At 33.9% G+C, this 23,873-nt stretch overlaps 2 protein-coding genes across 2 annotated transcripts in view; one reads left to right on the top strand and one right to left on the bottom strand.

Annotated features, from left to right (window-relative positions):
* Positions 1–23,873, top strand: part of LOC133181828 (vesicle transport through interaction with t-SNAREs homolog 1B-like) — a 206,400-nt gene that overhangs the window by 15,037 nt on the left and 167,490 nt on the right. The gene's annotated exons all lie outside the window — the stretch shown is intronic.
* LOC133181820 (zinc finger FYVE domain-containing protein 1-like) lies at positions 448–23,826 on the bottom strand. Its single transcript, XM_061316442.1, has 11 exons — positions 22,954–23,826; positions 20,550–21,051; positions 19,605–19,810; positions 10,158–10,255; positions 8,949–9,057; positions 8,568–8,665; positions 7,739–7,853; positions 6,814–6,984; positions 6,507–6,681; positions 4,459–4,566; positions 448–2,150 (listed from the first exon to the last, which is right to left on the bottom strand). Exons 1-11 carry the CDS (start codon positions 23,698–23,700, stop codon positions 1,918–1,920), a joined length of 2,562 nt encoding a protein of 853 aa, XP_061172426.1. The 5' UTR covers positions 23,701–23,826; the 3' UTR covers positions 448–1,917.

The raw sequence follows: 23,873 nt of genomic DNA, 5'->3' as shown, positions 1-23,873 counted from the left end.
AGGTGACAGTTTAGTAAAGGGAAGACAATTTTTATCAATACTGAACAACTAGTTTCCTTTGTTAATATCATAACCCAATATGCCCTTAAGTCATAAACATCTTTGTGTCAAGTTTCAACTACTGTCCCTGCTTTTCTTGGTAATTACCTAGCACCTTGTGATAAACAGTGTAATGTTTGCTTTTCTCAAATTTTCTGTTTGTGAGGGGTTACTGGGAGAAAATTACATTGTATTTATAGATATGCACATACAAATGATTGGTATCTTTAACACCAGTATGTCAAATAACAGGGATGTGTCCAATTCTGATATTCCTGAATCTATTATGACCGAGTCTAAACTCCGGTATCTTGAACCCTCTGAATTTTTTTTTTGTGACAGTTATACCAAAATCAAGATATCACAAGTACCTGGTAAAGAAGATTGTAAAGTGAATAATACAAGAGAACACAGTCTATGATTTTATTTTTGTCCTAAATCAGAAATCAATACAACCAATACAATGTACTAACAAATTAAAGGATCCATTGCACTTCGTTATCACAGAACAAACAGCTATACTGAGTTAAGGAAAAGTACTTACACATAACACACAGGTCACCAAACTTAATCAAGAGTCAAAATGCTGCTGTGAATTTCCAGTTAATTCAATAAGAGGGCACACTTTACTGTAAAAATTGTCAAAACTAAGGTAATTTTTTAGAAAGTCAAATGCTGAAAAGTTTTAACAATTCAACTCTGTGAAGGCATGACTTCAGAATGACCTTACTCTGGTAGAAAGGGGGGGGGGGGGGGGGGGGGGGTTCACACTCACGACTTCTCTATTTTCTTGAACTACATTGATTAGGAAAATAAAAAGTCATTTTTTTTACTTAAAAAACTACACACAACAAACGGGTGACTATATCCTCATTCATAATTTCAAACAAAGTTGACTCCCATTCATCAAAATGTTAAATGTGAAAAAAAAAAATTAAAGACGACTCTTATACTTTTTCTACCCTCATTTTGACTTGCATGTTCATTAATATTCATTAATTATCCATGTAAATGAACCGATTTCCTCAGTTCAACACTGAATCTTACGAGGACTACACTATAATCAGCAAATTATTAGGACCTGGAAGTTTATACAAGTATACTTTTCATCATTCAGAACACTGGAAAAGATTTTCTTACATACACATTTGAAGCACTGTAAGTATAAATACATTCATATAAATGTACCCTTTACCAGATGAAAATGGCTCAGATGAATACATTTTGCATTCTGTAAAATATAAGCAGTATGGTGACTATTAATTTTGTCCAATTACAGAGAAAGATGTTGCCAAAAAGAACTGAATCAAGGCCTTGTATAAATCCTGTAATTATGAAACGTATAGCATACTTTATACTATACGCATGCCTTATCATAAATAATCCTAAGGGAAGGCATGTGTGAAAACATAATGTTCAACATTACACATCTTAATCAACAATGAATACATTCCTGTCTTGAATCTGCAACTATTACTCACAGCAGATATGTCAAAAAATGATACTTTCCCATTTACAATAAAAAATAATTTTAAAAAAACACCTGTTTAGAAAGTATCAACTGTAATCTTAGCACCTGGACATAAAGTAAAAGTCTCCTTTAAAGTACATTATGAATCCTGGACTTAAAAAAAGGACAATGAAATTAAGGATAAAGTCTGAGATAACATGTCTTCATCATCCTGGTGATAATAACATGTAAAATAACAACACTAGGAGAGGTTACAACCTCATACCAACCATATCTTTCATAACTATCTTTCATTTATTCCTCTTTCATGGTAAAATGTATATTATTGCTTTAGTCGAATTTGTTTGTTGTGTTTATTGGGGAAACAAGAATTAACATTAAAGCCTGTGGCTGAATGATGAAAATGTTTACAGATGGTCCCTTTTGTTCTCACACTTTCTACATATGCGGACCGGGTAATCCCACCCCCTCATTGGAACAGGGCGCTTGTTAGGAGAGCAACTCTCACAGACACCCTGTCCACAAGCTCTGCAGTGGTGGATCCGAAGTTTTGGGCCAAATGGTTCTTCACAGACATGGCACATTTTGATTGATTCATCAGGTGCCCAGTATGCAGGTCGAGCTGTGTCTTTAATCATTCCTGTAAGAACATTGGGAAAATTAAAGGGGCTTAGACACAGATTTGAAGTTAATATTTTCTAAAAGTTTCAGTAAAATATCATAACTTATATGTTGCTAGAGCATTTCACACTGAAATATTATGAAAATGCATTTAGAAACTCCTTTTATCCGGAAATTATTACAACTACCAATTTAGGGACGCATTTGATTTATTCGCCTCCTTGCATTTTCATGTAATAAACTTCATTCTTGATATTTAAGAAAAGTGGAAAATTTGTTGTGTATTAAAGAAAATATTAAAACTGTAATCCAGAAAATTTAGAGAAGAAATGTGAGAAAGCAAAGAACTGCGAACGATAGTATTGTTCTCCCGCCTACCTCGAAGTCAATTTTCAAAAGTTAACATATATGAATGATTTTTCATATTTATATAAATATTTCTATGAATTTTCATAAAACATTACTTATTTGGGAAAACAGAGAGGGATAACTCTATAATTTTGGTAAAACTTGTGTTTTTCACTACAGAAATCAACAGAAAACAGAAAATATTTTTAAAACATCATCCCCCCCCCCCCCCAAGAAACAAAAATTCCTTTTTACAGGTAATATGGACTGTCATTTCACAAATTCATACCAAAGTTTTTTGTGATTCATGGGGGGGAACATACATTTACAGACAAAAAACGACAAAAATGCTTATTTTTTCACCAATTTCAAAGGGGTTTTACCACTTAAATGTTGTATTTTATCAATTACATATGTTTAATTTTATATGCATAAAACATAAGGAAAGATTTTAAGAACATTTATTCACATCCAAAAAATTTTAAAATAAGATGATAATTTCAAGCCTGATTTCAATGGAAAACATCGTCTAACCCCCTTATAAATAGAGCTGGTGTTAAGAGTAATTAAATATTTTACACTGGTATTAAAATTATTAATCAATTACCATTGAACTCTTCTTTGCATTCAACAAAGATTTTATGGCCAAATTGTAATTAGTATTGAATTAAATGGGTGTAAAATGTAGGCGGGAATCGAGAATTAGTGTGCGTAGTTCTTAACTCGCCAGTATTGTCAGTTTGTGGTCAGTGATGTGAAACAAATTGAAACACACCTGGTAAAACATAAACATTAACAATAACAGAGCTTGTGCCAATGATATTTGACATATTTTTTGAAGAATGTGCTTGTCATTGAATTTTAACAATTTTCATGTAAGTTGAAATCTTTAAACTGAAGTTATTTTTTTAATAAAAGTAGAAATTTAAAAATGCAAAAAACAACAACAACAACAAAAAAAAAAACGGCAATGCAACTGTGTCCAGGCCCCTTTACCAAAATGACTAAGGAGTATGAAACATCAAAGTCAAAACTGCTAAACTACAGGTGTCATCAAAATCTAAATCCATCTAAGAGGTACAAAATTATGTAAAAAAAAAAAAAAAAATCATTTTTCATCAACTGGTCTGTATATTTGAAAAACACATTGCCTGTAGACCTTTTCCATAAATATCTGACTAAAACAAAAATTTTCTAATTCTCGTAAAAGTATCCAAGATATGGTAAGTCACAAAAAAACTTCTATTTCTGTTAAACTAAAATGTATTGTGAATAATTTTTAGGGATTTTTTTTTAAACAAAGAAATTACAGAGTTGTTAAATTTTAATCTTAGTCGTAAGATTTTTTGTGAAAAGGCCTACTGATGTGTAAACATATACTCACACCTGCAGCACAGCAGGGTGAAATTATTCCTGAGAATTGGAACTCACCTTTAGGGTAATTAAGTGTAAAGGCTGCCACACTTCTGATGGAGGTCCCGAATACTCCCACCTCTCTAGCAGTGACCTAAGAATTGGTACTCACCTGTAGAGTAAATTAAGTGGAGAGGCTGCCACACTTATGGCAGAGGTCCCAACCACTCCCATCTTTCTAGCAGTGACCTGAGAATTAGTACTCACCTATAGGGTAATTAAGTGTAGAGGCTGCCACACTTTTAGTCAAGGTCACGACCTCACTCACCTTTCTAGCAGCAACCCACATACATGGTAATGAACTGTAGAGGAATTCAGAATTATAACCAAGGTCACAACCTCTCCTACTTTCAAACAGTAACTTGGGAATTGGTACTCACTGATAGGGTAATTTAGTGTAGAAGCCGCCTCACTTTGAGTTGAGGTCATGACCTATCCCACTTTTCTAGCACTGACCTTAAAATTTACTAACCTATAGGGTAATTAAGTGTGGATGCCACCACACATATAGCTGAGGTCACAACCTCTCCCACCTCTCTTGCAGTGACCTTAGAATTGGTACTCACCTATAGGGTAATTAAGTGTGGACGCCGCCACACTTATAGCTGAGGTCACGACCTCTCCCACCTTCCTAGCAGTGACCTGAGAATTGCTTTTTGTGCTGTCATTTGAATCTATCAAAAAGTTAAAGAATGATAATTCTCATACAACAAGTTATTATTTGGTGTTGAAACAAATTTATTTTGAAAGTTTTGAAATACAGTTGAACTTCCTTGTCTCAAACACCAATATCTCAAATATCATGGATATGTCGAAGTCACTTGCAAGTTTTAATTACTCTTTTTGTATTTAACTCTTTATATCTCAAATCCTCGAATATTTCAATGTTTTTTCTCGGTCTCATCCAGTTTGAGATAATGAAGTTTGACTGTACATAAATAGTCCCATCTTTATACTTTAAATCTACTATTTTAGCATTTATCATATTAAAGTTAGCCCTTTTTGCGGTGCTTCTCACCTATAATTCACAAACAAGCTACTGTATGATTAGGAGTAACACATATTGTTTTTCAGACACAATTGTGTCATATTGCCCCTAATCAGTAGAAGAGGAAGATTTTGCTATATTTTGAGTTTAATTTATGTACATTTACAGTATGCAGAACATTCACAACATTGAAATTAAAGAACTTACTTATCAAGTGATAAGTAAGTTCTATAACTTCAGTGTTGTATTGAAAAAAAAAAGGTTTCTGTACATATTGTACACCAAGCAGAACTGGTTCACAGAAGATTCATATGTACAAGACTACTGAAACCAGTGTCAGATTTTTATTTAAGTCCTAGCTCTCTGAGCTGAGATCCAACATTGTAGAAAAAAAAAAAATTATGTTTACCTGACCTTCCAGGTGAATATGAGGACTTATTTTTTTTCACACTGGACTAAAAATAGATTGAGAACCTCCAAACTGATAAAAATACAATGTCAGAAGCCACGGATTTTGAGTCCATTGGCATTCAATTTCCACAAACCAATAACTGCCAAATACAAAATTCTCTCGTTCTTGTGAATGAATCACTGAATATTTATTAAATGATGCCAGATTAATCTTGACCAATGATATCATTCTGTGGCAAATTCAGGTTCATTAACATGGAGGCACCCATAATGAAATCATGTTTGCTATGCATGGCATATTTATTGATAAAAATAAGATAGATCCTGATGAACAAAGGCAAGTAAAATATATTCTAAAATACTTACAAAGCTTAACAGTAATAGACAGGAATTCAAATGCAAGTTGATGTATGTTGGTTATACTTCAAGTGTCAGATCATTATTCCATTAGTTGAATGTGTCATTAATATTTAAGGGAATTTTGTAGTAGGCAGCCACGGGTTTGTGGAAGTAGAATGGACAAAAAAGCTGTGGCTTAATACAGAAAGTTCTGAAAAGTTATTTCACTTCCAACAAACTTCCACTCAGGTGTCTCCCCCCTTTTTTTTAAACAATTTTTACTATTAATTAAGTAGTATGAAAATGTTCATTGAAAGGCTGTTCCCCCTCCTTTTGAAACAGCATAGTTAAATCCCTCCAAATATTGATGGACCCTAACACCCAACACCCCCAATAAAATTTGAAATTTAGAGAATTCCCTTTTTTAGGGGGGAGGGGAGATATCAAAGATTTTTTCAGGTAAGTTGTCAATTTTTTTTCCTTCTAATGCCCCCCCCCCCCTTACATAATTTCAAAATTGATGTTATGTGTCTGACATTTTTTTTTTTACATTGCACCTAAATAGATTAAGAAATTCCAAATCAATACAGCTTGTTATGTTTATTTTAACCCCACTTCTCTCACTGCTTTTGGCTAAGACTTCAGCAAATGTAAACAAGTTAAGATGGCATGGATTTCTGAACAAGTTTGTATCATTTAATCAGAAAATAAAACAATAATTGCTTTTTTACAATGATTTAGCCACCTTTGGAATACAAAATTCACCTCACGCTTTCGCGGCTCAGTGAATTTTGTACTCCTCAGGGCTAAATCATCATATTGACTGAAAAACAGCAGCAATTATATATAATTGAACAGAACAATGAATTTACACACCTGACAATTTTTTTCCACCATAACATTTGTCACACACCCTGACGACCATTTCCCCCCAGCCTCGTTCTGGAACTCGTCGCCGTTGAGAACTACAGTCATCACAGAAACCTTTACCACAGGCTCGACAGTGGTGTTTTTGCTCATTCTCTAATTCCTTAGAACACTGGTGGCACTCCTACAATAAACAAAACAAACTACTAATAACAGTTTACTTACCCATAGAACTTTACTGCTGGAGATGTATGACAATAAAGACAGTATGTTTTTTTTTTTGCATACAACATGACAAAGCAACTGAAATACTTACAGAAATTTGTGAATTTGGAACCCAGTACTCAGGAGCGATACGATCATTCATCCAATCAGAGATCACCTTTGTAGGTTTAGATCCCACACTAGTTATGGAGTCTGCTATATAATGGAAACTATCAATCACTTTGCGAGCAGCATTGTTGGTTCCTTGTAACATCTTACAACCCTGCAATCCAAAAGAACACTTTACTGATTCCTATATTCTGGATTTCAAATCAAATTTTTAAACCTTTTTAAAAGTTCCTCCAAAGATGTCTTTTCCATATTCTGGAATAATGGTCTTGAATTTGATTAAAAAGGACAACATAAAATTGTGCATGTAGCAAATTGTCTATGACATTTTATTTAAGACATTGGATACTCACAAACTTATGTTATAAAAATCTGTTAAACAGTTTGTGAGGGCTTAATTATCACTAAAACACATATTTATCACACCAGCCTTATTTCTTATACTTCCCAAAATCTATATTTTTATATTTATATTGAAATTCAATGCATAAATATGAAGATTCATATACATGTACATTAAAAAAACTGCCACAACACTACCCAATATTCCTAAAAAATATGCCACAACACTAACCAATATTCCTTATAAAATACCACAATATAATACCCAGTATTCCTTAAAAACTGCCACAATACTATTAAACCAGTATTTCTTAAAAACTACTACAATACATGTACTACCCAGCATTCCTTAAAAACTGCCACAATACTACCCAGTATTCCTTAAAACTGCCACAATACTACCCAGTATTCCTTAAAACTGCCACAATACTACCCAGTATTCCTTAAAAACTGTCACAATACTATCCAGTATTTCTTAAAAACTGCAACAATACTACACAGTATTTCTTAAAAACTGCCACAAATCTACCCAGTATTCCCTGGAAACATCAGAAGAAGGAACTTACATCAGGCCATACATGGCGTATCTCAGTATGAACTATTTCCTCCACGTCTTTATTGCCATACCAGTTCTGACGACTTCGAAATATCACTCCACAACTCGGACACTCCAATACTTCCCTGTAAGAAAAATATTACAATAATACAATGATTAAATAAAAATTCTTCATACAAGTATATTCAGTGGTCCTTATAGGATCAATACCCCCCTCCCCCTAATCAAAGCAAGCATCTAATTAACTATCAACATTTGTACCATATCACCAAGTTTGGTTTGGAAACCACTTGATATAAATCAGAAAAGAATCTAAATCTTGACTTTGTTCTACAGACAAACAGCTAGATAGATGGATGGATGGACACAGTGATTCCCATATACCCCCTACAACTTTGTTACCAGAGAGAGGGGGTAAAATGTCCCCTTCCACATGCTTTGGATGAATACATTTATTCAACCCTTATATACATGTATTTGATGGAGAACCAAACAGATACTTCATCCTCATGTATACAATGATTAAAAACTACTTACACCAAACACCTCAATGTTGTATTTTATGCAGCTGAATTGCTTATTCTAAACATGCAAATTAAATTAAGCTGAAACACGAACTCTACCAAAATGAAGTTGTTGAGACTGAACCATTTTCCCCATCTACATCATTTGATGTTGTTGAATGAATTAAATTGTAGATTCCTGGTAATGAGAAACCACTCACTTGTATTTGATTAAGTTAAACAACTTATCTTGCCCACATGTATTTGATGAGTCTGAATCACTTGGTTTGAACTACTAACTCTGTCTATAATTATTTAGTATACTGCACCACTTACCCTGCCCACATGTATTTGATGAGCCCACTCCATGCACTGTCTCGTGATTCTGATGTTTTTGGTATGACAACATGCTCTTTCCCAGACAAGTAACAGGACTGAAACAGAGAGATTTTAAGTAAAGCAAGCTTTTAACTGGAAAAAGTGTGCATGATTTTCAAGTATGGAAATAATGATAATCTTAAATTGCTACAAATAAACTTAAATTGAAAGAGTATAAAAAAAATTAGAGGCTGAGTTGACTTCCTCAAGTATCATTCAACTTCTTTTACTCGCTAAGAAGCTTCAGTGTTGATTTTTTTTCTGTTCTTTTCTTACATAAATAGACTTTGTTCTCAAACTGATTCTGTGTGTCTGTTTCATGAGACAATAAGATCTTACCTTACATAAATAGACTTTGTTTTCAAACTGATGCTGATATTTACATCGCTTGTCAGTTTCATGGGGTTCAGTGTCTGTATCATGGTTCATACTCCTTGTACAACCCTCCCTAATATATATAAAACAAGCAAATAAATTATGATATAAATTTACAACAATACTTTTTAAAAACTTCACCTAATGAAAGAAAAAATGACCAAGCTCACATACCCCATGCCCTCCCCCCCCCCCCCCCCCCAACTTGACAATGCAACACATAATGAATGGTAAGGTGCACTTTAAATACACAGTATAATTCAAAAAGGGGCATTACTTGCAAAAAAATCATCAGGTCAAAACTTCTTGCATATAAGGATATTCAAATCTTTGTCTGTTACAAATTTAATTGGGCTCAAGTTTCTAGATAAATAATGGAATCAAGTTTTCTTGGTAATATACAAATCTGCACATTATGTCTGAAATACCTACTACAATGTTTCAGGAAATTCAGTGCAGGAGTTATGCTGACAAACTGTTCATTTCCTCAGTGATTTTGATTTGTTAATGGGTATCAGTCAATGTCCAACGTATGACAATTATTGATGGAAGCAAAATTATGATGTAGTCATATAAATTGGGGGGGGGGGGGGGGGGGAGAACTTTTTGTGTACTTCTCTCCAAGATTTTTTGTGTGTGTGTGTTGAATCATCAACATTCTGATCTCAAAATCAATAGGGGTCTTTTAAGGTAATAAAATATTTCACATAAAATTTCATTACAAAAATTGATTACACTGGATTTACTTATTACCTAACTGGAAAGTTTCTTCAATAATAGCCAAAACTCTAAGAGCAAAAATAAAGGAATCAGAATTTCCTGGCAATATGCACATCTACACACTGTGTCCTAAATATCTGCAAAGTTTGACGAAATTCTGTGCAGTGGTTTAAGAGGAGTTGCGCTGACAAAAAAAACTGGACTGATGGACTCACTGATCAGTGATGGATGGGTCAAAAACATTCTACCCCCCCCCCCCCCCACAACATGTAGCGTGGGTTATAGTAACCCTCAACAATTCCTAAGGAAAAATCTTTTTCTATCATATCATAAAAAGAATTCCAGCTCTGTCAAAGTCATTTGTAATAATACCTTGCTACCAGAAATATACTGACATTTTTCTGAACAAGGATTCTTTCTCCACATTTTACGACAGTTTAGAAGTGTACTAACCCACATGACAGACATTTCATGGAACAGGAAAACAGCTGATCAGGGAATGTCCCATATGCTGGCTTCTCCACCTCCCCATTAAACTTTTCATTCAGGTTCTATATTGCAAAATTACAAGAAAAATCATCAAATGTAATTTTTTTCAAATAAGTCAAATACAAGACCTTTTACAATCAATATATCCCTCAAGTTTGTAAATGAAATCTGTTTTGGAATTAAATATGAGCCCTCAGCTTTATAAGCAAGGACCAACCTAGGGGGTGACTGAGGCAAAATAGTTGCTTTTGAGCTCCAAACTTCGCCATAAATTATCACGAAAGAGAAGTTTACGTCACCTTAATATTTGCAACCCCTTTATTGAAAATCATAAAAAATCTATTAAGAAATGTGGCAGTATCATCACTATTTTATAAATCTGGTGTTATTACTACTGAAACAAGTGAAACAGCAGGGCACTTGCACCTGTTTTGCTACTAATGACCAATGCATCGAATACTCTGTCGATTTTACGCTTCCGTGTATGAAAAAGTCCACTGTTTCAAGTTATACACAACAAGACGCAAAACAGCTCGACAGCTATCGATGTCATGCCAAAGATGTTGGAGATAATTTTAGATCTTTTTATTGTCAAATAATTAATAAATAAATGCTTTGAATACAGACATATTTTTACTGTTAAATTGTAGAGTTATTAACTGTCTAAGAAATTACACATGTCTGATAAACATAAGTAGTTCAATCAGCATGCAGTAGTGCACCAAAACTTTTTTTAGAGAAAGAATTGAATATTGAAAACGAATTTTGAAGAGAAAATAACAAAATTATGACTATGCCAAGAGCCTGAAAATCTAACCCTGAGAGGAGAGAAAAACGTGTGAATCATTTAAAAGTTAATTGTGCATACTATTATGCAAGAAATGAAAAAAAGTTTGATAAACAAGTTTATCAATTAGAAACTTTTACATTGTCATTGTTTTATATATTTTGCTAGATATTTAGATACCTTGTAATTGGAAAAATATAAAAATTTTTTTTAAAGAATATTTTTAATTATTTTTACTTTTACTATTATTATGTTCCCCAAACGAAGTTTGGGAACATATTGTTTTTACTCTGTTTCTTATTATTATTATGTTCCCCAAACGAAGTTTGGGAACATATTGTTTTTACTCGGTTTCTTATTATTATTATTAAGGTCTTCCGTCTTCACGGAAGACCTTATAGTGATTCTACTGTTTCTTATTATTATTATTATTCTTATTTTTTTTCCTAAATTTTGTGCACGCGATTTCTCAGCAACTATTCAGTGGTTTTCAATGAAATTTTCAGGAATAATGCGCATCTGTGGGAACTTGATACATCTTGGAGGAATTTTGAAAATTGGCTTCCGGTGCCAAGTTATGGACAATTTTCTGATTTTAAAATGCAATTTTGTCGCCCCTTTTTCTCAAAAATGGCTAAAGATATGAACTGGAGACTTGTTGGAGACGATAGAGCATGACTTATAAGTGAACAGAATCACCTTTTCGTTTGTCGTCAGCACTTCCGGTCGCTTACGGAAGTGATCAAAGAAATCATAAAATTTCAACTTTCTTTTTTTAAATCAATACTTATAACATATTATTGCATAGATCTCTTTTGTAGTTTCGAAATATGTTGGTCCCACCGGAAACAAAAACGTCAACTTCCGGTTATAAGAGAAAAACTACATAATTTGAGTATTTTTCTTTCCCAATAATATCTTTTGTAGATAAAGTATTTGAAATGAATTTTAAATATGTTATTCAGACTGCAAATGTCTAGAGTAACCTCAAATATCTTTGTAAAATTCACTTCCGGTCGCGCGTTTTTCTGTCCTCAAATGGAGAAGTTGTCTGAGCAAGATCTCGGAAACGGTAAGAGATTAAGGCACCAAACTTATATGAGCAGCAGACCTTAAGATGTAGGCAAAACCATTTGGGTTCAAAGCGTCAGCCGTCACTTCCTTTCGTCACAGGAAGTGATCAAAGAAATCGAAAATTTCAATTTTTCTTTTTTTAATTAAAAATTGCATCACTTTATTGCATCTTTTTCGCAGATTTAAAAGATATTGGTCCCACCGGAAACAAAAACGACAACTTCCGGTTATAAGAGAAAAACTACATAATTTGAGTATTTGTCTTTCCCATAAATATTCTTTATAGATTTAGTTTTTGAAATGAATTTTAATTATGTTATTCAGAGTGCAAATGTCTAGAGTAGCCATAAATATATTTCAAAAATTCACTTCCGGTCGCGTGTTTTCCTGTCCTTAAAATGAGAAGATTTCTGCACGAGATCTCAAAAAAGGTAAAAGATTAAAACACCAAACTTTTATGAGTAATAGACCTTGAGGAGTAGGCAAAACCATATGGGTTAAACGCGTCAGTCGTCACTTCCACTTGCTACAGAAAGTGATCAAAGAAATCAAAAAATTTAACTTTTCTTTTTTAAATTAAAACTTGCATCACTTTATTGCATCTCTTTCGCTGTTATGAAATATGTATGATTCAACCGGAAACAAAAACGTCAACTTCCGGTTTTAGGAGATAAACTACGTTATTTTTATATTTAACTTTCTCATAAATATTACTTATCGATAAAGTGCTTGAATTAATTTTATGTATGTTGTAGATACTGCAAATGTCTAGAGAAAAGTCAGAGATTTTCATAAAATTCACTTCCGGTCGCGTGTTTACCTGTCCTCAAAATTAGAATTCGTTCTCACAATATTGCTCGGCAACAATGAAGGACTGAAGTCTAAAACTTTCAGGACTGGTAGTCAGTTATCAGTTTATTTGAATCGTGAGATAATCTTGTATCGCCGTTACTTCCAATCGTGACAGGAAGTGATGCAAAAAGATGAATGGTGAATGGTTAGCACGTTGGATTTTTTCACTGACGACCAGGGTTAAATCTTCAGAGTGTCTGAATTTCTTTTATCACTTTTTCAGCTTGAAGTTTCGTTTTTTTTTTTTCAGAATCGGACGGAAGACCTCTCATTGCTTGCAATGAGTTTCTAGTTAAGGTCTTCCGTCTTCACGGAAGACCTTATAGTGATTCTACTGTTTCTTATTATTATTATTATTATTATTATTATTTTTCATTTTTATTTTTCTGACCTTTTCAAATCGCGATATCTCAAAAACTACTCAATCATTTTCAGCCAAATTTTCAGGAATGATGTGTTATCTCATGCCATTTTGAAATATTGAAAAAGTTTGGAAAAATTCACTTCCGGTCACGAATTATTACGATTTTTCACTTTTTCCACTAAAAATCTAGTCCGTGAATGTTCTCGGAAACTGTTAAAAGTAGGAGTCTGAAACTTTCAGGTATGATAGAAGGTGATTTGTAGATGTGTGATGGAAACATTTCGTGTGTCGTCACCACTTCCGGTCGTCACAGGAAGTGATTTAAAAAGGGTAGTTTTTTGAACTTTTTTCTTTTTCATTATTTTTTTATGATATTTATAGGTTAAATAGAGAATCTTATCAGAATGCTAAATATATAATTTATTCAAAATAGATTAATCCGTACTCTAGATATTTATGCTTGCTACTTTGATACGATGGTCTTTGATGGCGTAATGGTAAGCATGTTGAATTTTCACGCGGGCAACTCGTATTCAATCCCCAGAATGTCCAAATTTGTTCACACTATTGTTTGGGCTCAAATGTAATATTTTATTTATATTTAAAGGGGGGGGGGGGGCTATGTCGTTCAACGTCAGAGCAATGGTGTTTGACTTCACAATGGCACTGTGTCTTTTTACTCCTTCATAAAGAGTTTGCAGTTAAATTTTGCACTATTCAATCCCAAGAATGTCCAATTTTTTTCACACTGTTGTTTGGGCTCAAATGTAATATTTTATCTTTAAGTGGGGGGGGGGGGGGGGGGGGGGCTATGTCGTTCAACGTCAGAGCAATGGTGTTTGACTTCACAATGGTACTGTGTCTTTTTACTCCTTCATAAAGAGTTTGCAGTTGAATTTTGCACTAATTAATGTGCATATGTGTGTGATATGACAAAATAAGGTAAAGATGTTAATGTAGCTAGGTACCTATGCAATTGAATCACAAATCGGAGATTTGTCAAATTATATTTTGAAAGTAGAATTTATTATTTTCTCATCTTGATTAAATAAAAATAGCAATTTCAAATGAGAGGTAACTTCAATGACATTTAGTTTAGAGCAAGATCCGCCATAATTAAGAGCTCAAAGCGACTTAGCGGATAAAGGTATGGTTAATTAATGGAATACAGTGTATTAACACAATGAAACACATAAAAATCTGTATACTTGAAACAGTATGTGAAAAAATATGCTTTCACGTGAAGTGTCAATCATTTTGTTATGCGTGTGTGGTGCTGACTCAGGGAGGGGGGGGGGGGGGGGGGGGGTAACCTGAAATGCATGAAATCGGGTAAAATAAAACAAAATAGTGTAGATACATGTAGGTCTTAAATTAAAAAAAATATTTAACATAATTTTGTATTTTGTACAATTAAGTGTGAGAATCTCAAAGTTTAAAAAAAATCACACAAAGATGTTTTGGAACATAGGTCCTCCCCCCTCCCTAAAATTATATTTCGTATTTTTTTTCGTTCCAGATTTGCAATATTTTCAAAATATAAACGTTTAATTATATTTTATGTATGATTGATTGATTGATTGTATGTTGTTTTAAGTCCCATTCGAGAATTTTTCACTCATATAGAGACGTGACCACCGCGGTGAAGGGCTTCAAATTTAAACTTTTACTCGGCACTCAGGGCCATTGAGCAATGAGGGATCTTTATCTGTGCCAACACCAGCCTTGACACGTGGCCTCGGTTTTTAAGGTCTCATCCAAAATATCCGCAACTTTCACTTCAAAGTGCCGAGCGCATGGCGAAGGAATTTTGTATGAAGGTGTGACAGGGAATGCACAACATAACATGTTGTTTAAAGAGGAATCAACTTCTATGAAGACAGAGAAGGGACGGAAGACCTTCTTGTTGCCATGGCAACAAGGTTTCTAGTTATTAAGGTCTTTCGTTTCAGACGGAAGACCTTATAGTGATTCTACTGTTTATTATTATTATTATTTTTTTCCCGTTTTTTGTTCAAGCGATTTCTCAGAGATGGCTCAATGGATTTTCTTGAAACTTTCAGGGATTATGAAAATTAAAATAAACTAAAAACATTTTTAAGGATTTTGCAAAATTCACTTCCGGTCGTCAGATATGTCCAATTTCCGTTTTTTCAAAAGAGATCATGTCCGGACGATATCTCAGAAACGGTAAAAGATTAAGACCTCAAACTTTCAGGGATTATAGATCATGACAAGTATGTTTGCAGAATATGTTTAAATCTGTCAGCCGTCACTTCCGGTCGTCACAGGAAGAGATCAAAGAAATCAAAAATTTCAACTTTCCTTTTTTGATTTTTTTCTTTCATCACATTGTTGCATCTTATTTGTAGATTCGAAATATGTTGGTCCCACTGGAAACAAAAACGTCAACTTCCGGCTATAAGCGAAAAACTGCATAATTTGAGTATTTTACTTTCCCATAAATATATTTTATATATAACGTATTTGAACTGATTTTTGAATATGTTATCAAGACTGCAAATGTCTAGAGTAACGTCAAATATCTTGGTAAAATTCACTTCCGGTCGAGCGATTAAATGTCCGCAAAATGAGAACTTGTCCGAGTGAGATCTCAGAAATTGTAAGAGATATAGACACCACACTTTTAGGAGTATTAGACCTTGAGGAGTAGACAAAACCATTTGGGTTAAGAGCGTCAGTCGTCACTTCCGGTCGTCACAGGAAGTGATCAAAGAAATCAAAAATTTCAACTTTTCTCTTTTGGAATAAGACTTGCATCATATAAATGTATCTTTTTCACAGTTACGATATGTGTTGGTTCCACCGGAAACAAAAAACGACAACTTCCGGTTATAAGAGAAAAACTACATAATAGGGGTTTTGAATTTTCCCCAACATATCGCTTATAGATAGTGTTCTTTTAATGATTTTTATATATGTTATTGAGACTGCATATGTCTAGAGTGACGTGAAATATCTTAGTAAAGTTCACTTCCGTGTTTTCTTGTCCCCAAAATGAAAAGTTTTTTCAGCGATATCTCGGAAACGGCATGAAAGTAAGACACTAAACTTATAGGAGTAATAAAACTTGGTGAGAAGGCAAAACACATAGGGTTAAAAGCGTCAGCCGTCACTTCTGGTCATCACAGGAAGTGATCGAAGAAATCGAAAATTTCAACTTTTCTTTTTAAAATTAAAACTTTCCTCACTTTCTTGCTTCCCTTTCGCTGTTTTGAAAAATGTTAGATTCCACCGGAAAAGAACTTTAAACTTCCGGTTTTAGGAGATAAACTACGTTATTTCGTGGTTTAACTTTCTCATAAATATCACTTATAGATACGAGTAAGTATTTGAAATGTTTTTTACACATGCTGTAGATACTGGAAAAGTCAAGAGAAAATTCAGAGATTTTTATTCAGTTCACTTCCGGTCGTGTGTTTTCCTGTCCTCAAAATTTGAATTTTTTCCCACAATTGTTCGGCAACAGTAAAAGACTGAAGTCTAAAACTTTCAGGACTTATAGTCAGTCATCAGTTCATTTGCTTCGTGTAAAAATCGTGTGTCGTCATTACTTCCGGTCGTGACAGGAAACGAAGCAAAAAAGTATTTTTTTAAGTTATTTTGTTTTTACATAAGTTTCAGGCCAATATCGACGTTGGAAAAGACATGTTCATGCAAACAGGAAGTGGTATAACGGAAGACCTTCTCATTACTAGTAATGAGTTTCTAGTTATTATTATTATTCTTTTTAATTCTTATTTCTTCTCCGGTACTTTTTTGTCCGCGAGTGTTCTCGGAAACTGCACATCCAATTGAGTTAAAACCTTTTTAGTGTTACTAGGTATGTTATGTAGATTTGCGGAACGAAGGTCATTTTGCGCGCACGTGCACGCACGTGCGTGCGCGTGCAATGCGTAAAATGACCAATATACATGATATAGCTGTAACTTTTATATTTTTTGATGAAATGCTTTGATACTCAGAATTTAAGGATATATTAAAAGTGTAGACAAGTTGACATGGTCAACATGCACATGCACGCACGTGCGCGCACGCACAAATCGTAAAATGACCAATTTACTTGATATAGTCGTAACTTTTATATTTTTTGATGAAATGATTTGATACTCAAAATATTTATATATATTAAAAGTGTAGACAAGATGACATGGTAATCATGCACATGCATGCATATGCATGCACGTGCGCGCGCGTGCAATGTGTTAAATGACCAATATATTTAATATAGTCGTAATTTTTATATTTTTTGATGAAAAGCTTTGATATTAAGAATATACAGATATATTAAAAGTGTAGACAAGATGATGTGGACATCATGCACATGCGCGCGCGTGCAATGTGTTAAATAACCAATATACTTAATATAGCCGTAACTTTTATATTTTTTGATGAAAAGCTTTGATACTAAGAATAAACAGACATATTATAAGTGTAGACAAGTGGCATGGTCATTATGAACATGCATGCTGGTGCGCGTGTGCGCAATGCTAAGATGACCAGTATACTTGTATACTTGATATAGCCGGAACTTATATATTTTTGATAAAATGTTTTGATACTGAGAATATAAAGATACATTAATAGAATAGATGGGATGACATGGTCATACTGCACATGCATACACGTGCGCGCGCGTAAAATGCAAAAAACGACAAATATACTTCATTGCCTTATTTAATGAAGCTTACAGGAAATAAGACACCAAAAGGGAGTTGGGGAGCGTTTGGGGAACATCTGTAACGGTCCCCGTTACAATTATAACTAGTTATTATTATCATTATTCTTTTTTTCTACTTTCTTCTCCGGTACTTTTTTGTCCGGGAGTGTTCTCATAGAACCACTCATCCGATTGACATGAAACCTTTTTAGAGTTAATAGGCATGTTGTGTAGGTGTTCGGAACGAAGGTCATTTTGCGCGCACATGCATGCATGTGCGCGCGCGTGAAATGACTGACATACTTGATGAAGCCGTAACTTTTATATTTCTTGATGAATTGCTTTGAAACTCAAAATATAAAGATATATTAGTAGTCTAGACAAGATAACATGGTCAAATTAGCGTGAACTCACGCACATGCACGTGCGCTCTTCTCTGATTGGCTGATACAAAGATCTCAATAATTTCCTTGTTTTTTGACAAAATACTTTGAAATTTAGAATATAAGTATATATTATAAGGTGCTACAACATGTTATATAGGAAATTTCTTGAAAACACGTGCATGCAGGTGTGCTGCAATCTGATTGGTTGAAACTTTAAATGTCTATAACTCCCTTGGTTTTCAACAAAACAGGATGAAATTTACGACATGGATAGGCACATAGAGCTCCTACATTATGATACTATCAAAATTGAATACAAGGCCATGCATGCGCGTATGCTGAATTCTGATTGGCTAATACTTAAAGGGGTACATCTCTCTTATTTTTGAATGAGATTCTTTAATATTTAACACAAATGTATGTATTGTGAGACACTATAAGAAATTTAATGTGAAAAATGTTGAAAACATGTGCAAGCATATGCGCTGAAATATGATTGGTTAATACCCATATGGCTATATCGGAGTAGTTTTCCAATGAAATACCCTTAAAAATAAAGTGTCCATCTATATTACAAAAGTATTGTCTAATTTATTGAAGCTTGTAGGGAATGGGGCATCATAAGGGATTGGGGAGCCGTTTGGGGAACATCTGTAACGGTTCCCGTTACAATTAGCACTAGTTTTTATTTTGTTTAAATATTACAGAAAAAAATATTGAAATGTATTTAAGTAAAAAAAACAATGAAATTTTTTATTTTTAAAAAGTTTAATAATGATCACTGTGCGCCACGCACGCCAAAAAGTCTCCCTAGAATTCAAAACTTCTCCCTACATTTCTCTGAGGGAGAAGTGAAGTCTCCCTAAATTTTGGGTCTAGGTTGGTCCCTGATAAGACTGTTATCTTTCATTATATTAGATGTTGAGCAGAATTTTAATCTAAATTTATATATAACTACCATTTTCCAACAATTAAGTTTATATATATATATTTTTTTTTTTTATAAAAAATAGAATCTAACATTTTTCCCCCTCAGATGATATACTGTATATAGGGAAATTTTCACCTCCATTGTATTTTCACCCCTTTCCCCCTCAACACAAGTGAGCAAATTTAGGACGGTGAGAATTCCTAGATGACAGTATTACTTCTTAAACAGAACTGTGACTGAGCGAATTTAAAATGGTGTAGAATTGTTTCAAAGTGTGAAAGGGTGAAAATAACACAGAGCGAAAATAACCCTGTATACAGTACTAGATATACAAACCTTGAGAGTTTTGAAGACAATTGCTGGTTTTCGTGCTGCACGATTTGTCTTGTCTGATAAGTGCTGAGACATGACAGTCTGGAACCTGGAGAAATCTGTGGGGGGTCTCTCTGTTCGTACCCCTACATAGGTCAGGTCCTTAAAATGCATAGTACACTCTAGTTGACGGAATGTATTCCATATAAACTTCTCAGCAGAGTCTGTACCTAAAAAGAGCAAAAAGGAGTATTACAAGATATAAATATGGCATGTAGTTGTGAGGGTAACAGTGAAAATTTTCATCCCAAGAAAACCAGCTGAGGTGCAGCCAAGAATGACAATGGTTTTTGAGGGGTGAAAAATCCTCAATCTTACCCTCAACTACGTACAGTATTTATTATGTTATACTGAATGCTTTATACAAATAAAGGTGAAGTGTGCAAATATATTCCTCACAGTCAATATATGTTTTTTTGTTTTTGTTTTTTTTTTTTGAATATCACCCTTTGTCAAGCAATCTTGACTGTTGCTAAGTTCTACTGCACAAGTGATTTACATGAAAGTATAATATTAAAAATTCAATGCACATTGCATACTTTATATAATGTCATAAAAATAACATTTATTTTGCTCTTCTTTAATAAATCTTCCAACTTGTCAGACAAAAACATAGATATACACTGATGGTATGGAGCTTGTTTATTGCTATATTTAATATTTCAGGGATGAAATAATGAGTGGATAAAAAAATTGGCTGAATGTAAGAATAACAGTTGAATGTAAATTTGTAAACATTCTCTTTAATTCGTGCATAGTTTTAACTGTTATTATGTGATTTTTGAAGTACTTAATCCAAGGTGAAGATTTCTGTGAAATATGATATAACTTGTCAATAAAACAGATAGATTAAAATAGAAATCTTATCTAGTCTACAATCCAATACAAGTAATGTAAGAATAGTAGTACCTGAGTTAGTTAGAACATTTGTGTTCACAGTTTCCTGGAATATAATGACAGCAGGTGTCAGATCGCCCACACATTTGTTACATCTTCTTGCGGTGGCTTCTAGCTCCTCTGAGAAATGTTTTGTATAGGCTGAAGAAGACTCACACAAAAACTGATACATATCATTGTGCAATCGTTCTGCTCTGGACCTATAAATTATGATATCAGATATTCCTAGAACCTTCAGCAGTAAGCGCATTCTCTGATTCTGATTGGATGTAATTCCTAAGAGACCCTCTGTGTCTATGACAATGACCTTTTCCTTGGGATCAAATGCTGCCCAAACTCCTACAGTGCATGAAGACTGGTGTGAAGAGGTCTTAAAAATTTCTTTACCACCAAAGAATGTGTGGTTCAGTGTGAATGATTTGCCATCTCCTGTGTTGCCAAATATAGACACAACTTTAACAAGTTCATTGTTGTCACATCCAAGACGCTGGGCAAACTCTTCCTCATCCTCTATCTGTAAAATTAAAATCAATAAAAATTTGAAGAAATAAGGAATTTCCAGATTTTTATGCAACTACCTGGTATATTTCTTTAGAAATGCTTTTTCCAAAATTATGCAGATGTACTTATTTGAACAATATTGACTCCTCTGAGTACAATGACTTGAGTACAGTGATCAAGGGTAAGGTCTGCATTATAGTACATCATAGTCTACCTTAAAACTCTAAGAGAATGGAAGTTCTTAATGGAAATTAATGCATAACAGTTTTAAACATAGGTAATCAGAGATTACAGAGCTCACCTCAACGAATGTTGTCTTTAAGTAAGGCAAAGTCTCACACTAAACTAATAATCTAGTAGTGTGCATCCCTAGATGCAACATTTATGCAATTTTGGTCTGATATGGCTTGCTGCTTGGGAATGGACTTACCTAAAAACTTAAAACTAGTCACTCATCCAGAAAATGCAAGTCAAATCCAGCATCTGAAGCAAGTTTGAGAGTGTTCATCCCTTGATGCATCATCCATGAAAGTTTGGTTCAGATAGGCCTTATAGTTAATTGGAAATGAGATCTGCTCCAAAAACTTAAACCTGGTCACTTTTACGGAAAATGTAAGTCAGATCCTGCATCTGAAGCAAGTCCAGTAGTGTGCATCCTTAGGTGTATCATCCATGCAAGTTTGGTCAATATAGGGCTTATAGTTACTTGGAAATGAGACCTGCTCCAAAAACTTCAACCTGCACCAAACCCTTAACCTGCTTCAAAAACATTAACCTGGTCATTCTTTAGCTGAAACTGCAGCATCTGAAACTTTGACAGGTACAATGAAACACACTAGAAGCATCCTCCATGCATCTCTGATTGATATATAGGGCATAGAAGTACTTAAAAAGAAAACTGCTCCAAAAACTTTAACCTGGGACGCCGACGCCGAGGGTATTACATAAGCTCCCCCAACTTCGTTGAGGTGAGCTAATAAAAATGATAATAATTTATATGATAATAATTAATTTATTTCAAATAGGGTTGGGTGGTTTGGTATTCCAAAAAAAAAAATCATGACTGGCCATATAAATACTAAATTATTAAAATGAGATGTGCTATTAATTCTGCCAAATGAAGAATGGCTTGATACCCTTGTTTTAAACACTTGCAGTTACCTAGTAAATATTTTTAGATAAGTCAAGTTGCTCAAATACAACAAACAGATGAATTTTCTCTCAATATGTTGAGCTACACAGGCAATCTCTAGTTCTTATTATAGTAATAATAGGGCCAAAAAAATTCTCATATAATCAATACTGTAAATGTATAATAGAGAATTATTATAAATGGATAATACTGTCTCTCTTTGCGTTGCCTGTAAAACATGGTAAACACAAAGTGATAACTTTGTCTCCATCCATTTGTTTGTATGAACAATTTTGATTCTAAAAAAAGTACCGTTGAACTTCGGTATCTTGAACACCAATATCTCGAATACTTTGGATATGTTGAAGTGATTTGGAAGTCCCAACCACTTATTCTTTAAGTATTTTACTCTTGATATCTCAAATCCACAGATATCTCTAAGTTTTTTCTCAACCCCATTCAGTTCACTTCTAAAACTCTTGAGGTTTGACTGTATATACAAAAACTTCAAAGAAAAATATATAAAAAATTGAAACTTGACTGACACGTAATGTATCAAATTGGAAGTTATTTACAGAAAAAACTGTCTAATCTGACACCAGTGCAATCTGTTTCACTGTGTGTTCCGACCTTTTTTTTCATCCTTTCTTTATTATTTTCCATGTTTTTTACACTGTGCAATCTGACACACTGTCTATTCTTACATGAAATTTGTGTCCAAGTGCATGTCGGATTAGACAGGTTTCACTGTTTATCATAAATACAATCTTATCTCATGAATACCTGTATGACTTCTTGATCATTTATCAACATGAAGCTCTTGATGTTGTCATAAGGATCATTTAGATCTATAATGCTCTCAGCAAGCTGAGCTTCAATGTTGGACATTTCACTCCCTGCTGATAAACAAATATCTGGAATGCTACTTGGTTGACTATGATCGGATTTAGCACTGCTAAATGAGTTCATGCTTTCGTTCTGAGTATTGGCATGTGATTCCAATTCAGAAATTTCTGTCTGCTGTGAACTAAAATCAGGGTACTGATCTTGCAATTGCGGACATGACATAAATGTTAAACTGTCATCTGCCCCCTGTAATGGACTAGAAGGTTTAATGTGATGGTTCAGTTGGTCTTGTAGTTGTCTTTGTCTGAACTCCTTGAAAAAGATTTTTTTGTGAGTTTTTCTGCTGCCTTTGTGATAATAATCAAAACAAATGAAGCAGAAATTTAAGGCACACACTTCACATCTCAAATCTGCAAAATTATCTTCTTCACAGACGAGCAAATTTTGAGCTTTAGCAATCTGACATAAATCTTCGAAAGGAGGCGGTTCTATCTTTCTTCTATCGTGAAATTCAAATTTGACACTTATTTTGTGTATCGCTTCGTCGCATTCAATACATTGGTCTGTGTCACATTCCTCGCAATAATATTGGGCCTCTGTATTTTCAGTTTTACAGCAAAATTTTTCCTTACAGAATCGTTTTGACGATCTTGTTCGTGAATTTCTCTTCAACACAGCTGCCATACTTGTGTGTCATTTTCCCTGTTTCAAATGTATCCAAAATAATAAAATGTTTTTGTTTCTCTCATGTCAAATTGACAAATCTGTGAGAATGAATGCGATTTCTTCACTTCCGTATTTACATCCTGATTATTCAGACGCTTGTAGTGCTAAATGCAATCTGACCCATTTCTTTC

The sequence above is a fragment of the Saccostrea echinata genome, unplaced genomic scaffold, assembly GCF_033153115.1.
Source record: "Saccostrea echinata isolate AGI-Se365-2 ecotype Australia unplaced genomic scaffold, CSIRO_AGI_Sech_v1 ptg000009l, whole genome shotgun sequence".
NCBI lineage: Eukaryota > Metazoa > Mollusca > Bivalvia > Ostreida > Ostreidae > Saccostrea > Saccostrea echinata.
This window is presented reverse-complemented; position numbering and strand designations above follow the sequence as displayed.